The 6071-nt window shown below is 40.9% G+C and overlaps 1 protein-coding gene across 1 annotated transcript; it reads right to left on the reverse strand.

The window, feature by feature from the left end:
- Nucleotides 1–405: 405 nt before the first annotated feature.
- On the reverse strand, nt 406–924 carry LOC141638992 (uncharacterized). The gene has a single exon (XM_074448179.1). It carries the CDS (start codon nt 922–924, stop codon nt 406–408), a length of 519 nt encoding a protein of 172 aa, XP_074304280.1.
- Nucleotides 925–6071: the final 5147 nt, after the last annotated feature.

Consider the following 6071-nt stretch of genomic DNA (forward strand, 5'->3'; position numbering starts at 1 on the left):
TTTTTGGTAAAAGGTAAGCTTCTCATTAAGAATGAAACAAACGATTACAAACTACCACAACGATTCAATTTTGGGAGACAAGGAAATTCAACCATTGTTGATCGAATTAAGCCAAGTCTCCTCATTCAAACTAAGTTTACATTTTTGACAAGAATAAGATCTAAATTTCAACAAGGCACTAATTTTATCCATGACATAATTAGGATGCATAAGACTTCCTTCAATTCGCACCCTATTCCTTTGGATCCAAACTTCATAGAAAAGAGCTTGCACCCAAGCAAGAGCTACCTTCTTCTTTACACTTGACCATGGCTTCCTGGAAATCCAAACTAGCAGATTGGCAGTATGCATGGTTAAGTTAAGTTTAGTCTTCAAAAGCTGCAAAAGACGACAAGTATACTGGCATTACTGAAAAAGGTGAACATGGGTTTCAGCAGCCGCTCCACATAACAAGCACAAATCATCTTGAATAATGCCCAAATGGTAAAGCTTATCCTTAAGATGTAATGCTTCCCTAGCTATCAACCAGTTTATGAAATTGTGCTTTGGAATGCACCAAGAGTTCCATACTGGTCTGTGCCAAATCACAGTAGTGTGTTTCTGTCTCAGCCAGTGATAACCACTAGAAATGGAGTACCCTGCAGGAGAAGCAGACCACTGACCAGACATATAACCAGAGGCCAGTTTATCTTTAACTTTCCAAATAGTTTTCCAACTCCAAGATACATCAGCTTTAGGTGCATAAGACTGCCAACTGGTACCTTTCATAAAAATATGGTGTACCCACTTGACCCAAAGGCTATCTGGTTTAGTATACAGCCACCAAACCAGTTTGCCTATAGCAGCATAGTTCCAAGTGAAACTATCTCTGATCCCTAATCCACCCTCAGCTCTAGGGGTGCAAATTTTCTCCCAACTAACCATAGGAGATCTTATATACTCAGTAGTTCCATCTCAAAGGTAGTTCCTACACAAAGCCTCAATTCTTCTCAGAACTCCTTTGGGTAGCACAAAAATAGTAGACCAGTAACCATAAAGAGAAGAAAGCACAGAATTGACAAGGGTTAATCTGCCAGAATAGGATAACTTCTTGGCACCAAACCCCCTAATTCTAGCAGTGACAGAATCAATGAGAACTGAGCAATGCTTGACAGAGAGTCTGCCAGAGGTAATTGGGACTCCCAAGTATTTAAAAGGGAGAGTACCCTCCATGAAACCAGAAACTTGCAGAATATCAGCTCTAACTGAATGATGAACCCCATTAAAATAGATATTTGACTTCATTGAGTTCATTTGCAATCCAGTGGCTGCAGAAAAAGTGGCAAAGGCCCTAAGCAAGATCATAATGGATTTAGTATCACCTTTAGAAAACATAAGAAGATCGTCTGCAAACATCAAGTGAGATAGCTTGAGATGACCACAGAGAGGGTGAAATCTAAAGGGTAGAATGCTGGTTACATGAGAAAGAACCCTGGTAAGATACTCCATGGTGATGGTGAAGAGGAGGGGGGAAATGGGGTCCCCTTGTCTCAACCCTTTAGCTCCTTTGAAGTAACCAAAGTTAACACCATTAAGAACCAGAGAGTAAGATGCAGTTCTTACACAAACCATAACCAGATTAGTAAAACTAGGAGGTAAATTCAAGGCATTCATCATTTGTTCAATAAAATCCAAATTAACAGAGTCATAAGCCTTTTTTAAATCAATCTTCATCCAATGATTGGTTGAATGCAAAAGTTGATAAAACGGTTTAAATGCATGAATGCGGATCCAATGATTTAAACCTAACATGTGAGAGCTTTCTAAGTCGGTTGATTTAATCCAAGTATCAAGTATAAGATGTCGAGTTGGATTTACGGTTGATTTGCATACAAGACGGAAATTAAACATCCATTTACCGTATTAGGTTTATGGTGCATAACGTGATCCATTTGTCTTAGTAAGGCATTTTGCAAATATGATTTTGAATAATTAACTAGTCATCTGATCCGTCCTATATCCGGGCTAACCGGAGTCGGGATCGTCCTAGACTAATGCTGGAAAGGGAACAGGCCCTACACCAGACGGCTACATGAGGCGCGAGCCAGCCGGCGGTATAAAGGGCCTCTCCCTGGTTTTGAAAATGAGAAATGGAGGGCCTGTTTAGGCGCGGGTCAGCCCACGGTTTATGTGACGTGTTCTAACTTTTTAGAAAACGTTATAAAACATGTTGAAAATGGGTATTTGAACCCGATTCGGTTTGAAAGGGTCGTTTAGACCGTATTTGTTGATTTGAGGAACGAGACTCTAATGGTCATCATTATTTTGATAATATTCAGTGTCGGGTTCGACTTGACAAGCTTGACATGAATAGTTTTGAAAATAATTATGAACTAATTGTTTTAAGTTCATTTGAATGTAATTAGTCGATACTCATCATCGTACCCGGGTTAAAATCCGGCATGGTATGTAGAACCAAGGATGACTTTGTGTTGGTGACTAATATGTTTACTTTGAAAATGTAAAGAAATGATGAAAGGCTTTAAAATACCTCCCAAAATGTAAAGAAATGAAATAAAAGGCTTTAAAATACCTTTTAAATGTCATTAACCAAATATCATCACCGAAACACGGATTTAACCGTCATGGTATGAGGAACCAAGGGTGAAATATGTTTTATGGTTAAAACAAATAAAATGAAAAAGATTCGAAAATATTCGAAATAGTAAAAACCGATTACAAATATGAAAATGAATTTAAGGGGAAAGACGAGACAAACACAGTTGAGTTCTGGTCTGGACACCCCATTTAGGCGCGGGTAAGCCTGCAACCTAAGGGGCTTATGTCTCAGACCAAAACTCGGTTTTGGCTCGTTTATCCCATATTTTGGACCATTTTATGCATGTTTTAGCATGTTATAGTCATGAAATAAACAAAGACATGGAGGTTTTTTACACCATCATACTTACATGTTTGGTTATGGCGAGTGACCGACGTAAGTGTAACAACTCGTTTGGTCGGAAAAAACTCGGTTTAAAACCGTTTTGGTAAGTAAAAAGAGTGTTTTAAGATTAGTGATGGTGTAGTGGTCGAAATGGTCAGTCAAGTGATTTAGTGCACGATGACGGTACCAAACAATGTGTAAGGCTTGTATTTATGATCGGTAGGTCGTAAATACGCGTCGGATTGTGACTTAAAAAGTAAAGTCGAGAATTTTAAGGGAGAAAAGAAGGGGCGGACACTCGCGTAAGTCTCAAATGGGGGGCATTTGAGGGGTATTTATAGGGAAATGAGTGGTTGTGTGAGTTTTGAGCGACGTGGCCACTTGGGATGCTCAAAGAGGCGCGAGCCATGTCGCGGTTCTTCGAGTTGTCTTGTCACATTCACAACAAACGCAATCATGATTTGTTCTATCCTAGGTTTTGTAGTCACATGTTTGGTACTTGACCAAACATGAATCCGGGAAAACTTAAGGTAGAAGGTTTGAAATGTTTTGTTTTTGGTGGTTGACTCGGTTTGACTCGTTGTTGGAGTCGGGATTTGAATTTTTGAGTCAGTTTTTGGTCCGGTGTCGGTTTTGACTCTAGTTAGTGTCATTGCGACCTCGTCGTCGTGCATTTAACACTCCAGGTATTTTTGAAATGTTTTATTTTCGAAATCGTTTTAAGTTTTCTAACGTAAAGTTGTACACAAACTGTCGATCAAACGCCGCGATTCCAAAACATGTTATAGTCCGATAATCATCGGGTGTTTGTTGGAGTCTCAGCAGATACTGGGTATCTACAGAGCCCCCACTTTGACTAAGGCTTGGATAAGGCGAAAGTCAAACTAGAGCCCCCAGGTCAATCGAAGATTACAACCTGGAGACCCAGGTGACGTCGAGGCGGCTCGAAAGGATTCGGGCCAAGGACCTGCCATCGGGAAGGGCGACGCCAAGGCAACTCGAGGGTACGAGTCAAGGACCTATCGTCGGGAACAGTTTAGAGTCTGTCGACTTCCTGTGCGGGTCGTTTAAAGTCCATTAGACTACGTACAAAGGCTCGCCAGCCACAAGAAGGAATCATACCTGAGGCATCTTTGGATACGTCCTTGCATGTTTGCGGACAAAGGCTCGCCAGCTGTGATAAGGAAATGTACCCGAGGTATCTTCGGGATATGTCCTTGAGTGTTTGCGGACAAAGGTCGCCAGCTGTGATAAGGAAATATACCCGAGGCATCTTCGGGATGTGTCCTTGAGTGTTTGCGGACAAAGGCTCGCCAGCTGTGATAAGGAAATGTACCCGAGGCATCTTCGGGATGTGTCCTTGAGTGTTTGCGGACAAAGGCTCGCCAGCCATGGTGCGTAGTAAGGCTCGCCAGCCATGGCGCGTAGTAAGGCTCGCCAGCCATGGCGCGTAGTAAGGCTTGCCAGCCATGGCGCGTAGTAAGGCTCGCCAGCCATGGTGCGTAGTAAGGCTTGCCAGCCATAGGGCGGTCGGTTAACGGACCGTGAGCATAGCCGCGTTAAATGGGCTTGTTTTGAAAGTAGCGAACTCATGATGCCGCTGTGGAAATAGTGAATTTGAATTTTCACTATCACTGTTTTTGAAATGAGCGGGTTCCGTGAGGAAGCCCCCTGCTAGTATTTGAAGGAATAGTAAATTTGGAATCTTCACCATTCGTCGTTCTTTTTTGAATTTGAAGTGGCGGTTTCGATCGCCGTTGAATTTTAATTTTAAAGGAAATAGCAAACTTTAAATTTTGCTATTACGTTTGAAGTGACGGTTTATGTGCCGCCGTTGACATTTGAAAGAAATAGTGAATTTGGAATCTTCACTATTAATTGAAGTGACGGTTTATGTGCCGCCGTTGACATTTGAAGAAAATAGTGAATTTGGAATCTTCACTATTAATTTGAAATGACGGTTTATGTGCCGCCGTTGACATGTGTGGTGAAAATAGTGGAATTTAATTTCTAGCAATTATTTTGAAGATGGCGGTTATAATCGCCGTCGTTTGAAATTTGAAGAATAGCGGATTTGAATTCTCGCTATTATTTTTGAAATTGACGGTTTTAATGTCCGTCGTTTGGAATTTGAAGAAATAGCGATTTTGAATTTTCGCTATTATTTTTGAAATTGGCGGTTTTGATCGCCGTTTGTTTGAAATTTTCGAAAATAGCGAATTTAAATTTTCACTATTTGTTTTTGTCTTTGAGAAAATGACGACCTTTAATATCGTCAATGAAAATTCGAAGTTTAATACGGGAAATTGGGCCAAAGCCCAAATTTCGGTGAAAAAGCAAGGGGACGCCTGATTGAGGCGCGAGCTATCTTGCGAATCAAAGGGGCTTCCCTTTTTTTCTCTAAAAGACGCGAGTTCAGGCTGCATCCCATTCCCATTCGTCTTCTACCTTCCACACAAAAATATACCCAAGAACGCCATTGTTGGTCCTTAAGCTTGCTTCCATTCGTGCCATCAACAACAATGTCATCTTAAGGTATGTATTTCCTCTTAAATCCATTTAAATTTGTTGATCTTTAGCTTAATTGAATTAGGGCAGAATTTTACCCTAGAAAATCGAATTGGGCGTTTTTGATTGAGCCCATTTGAGTGAAATTGATGATTACATTAGGTTAGAAACCTGTTTAGGAGTATAGGGGTGCTTTTAGTTTGCATTTTGGTCCCCGTTCCTGCTCCCTATGCTCGAAAAACGTGAGTGAGGTGAGAGACCGTCTCATTTCGCAATGCCAAGTTTATTTGCTTGGGTAGTGGGTCCCACTAGGTTGCATTGTAGTTGGGAAAATCCGTATTTGCCATTTATGGATCTTTGTTGGGTATTGTGGGCAAAATTGGAATTTTCGCCTTTTGTGACGGTCTTATGTCTGACAAAATAAGTGCCTGTTTGGGCTTGAATTGAGTCAGTTTGCCTTGAAATGGACCTTATCGGTAATTTAGGTCACCTTGAGGCGTAATAAAATCACGTTTGCCTTTTTGCGGTCGTTTTTTGAATTTTGACCGGTTTGCGCTTAAATTAGCGTATAAATTGCTTTTTTTGAGCCGTAGAAAAATTCCTTGTTGTATTGGGAATGTATTTTGGTTTGTTGGCGGAC

This window comes from Silene latifolia, unplaced genomic scaffold (assembly GCF_048544455.1).
Source record: "Silene latifolia isolate original U9 population unplaced genomic scaffold, ASM4854445v1 scaffold_244, whole genome shotgun sequence".
NCBI classification, from domain to species: Eukaryota; Viridiplantae; Streptophyta; class Magnoliopsida; order Caryophyllales; family Caryophyllaceae; genus Silene; species Silene latifolia.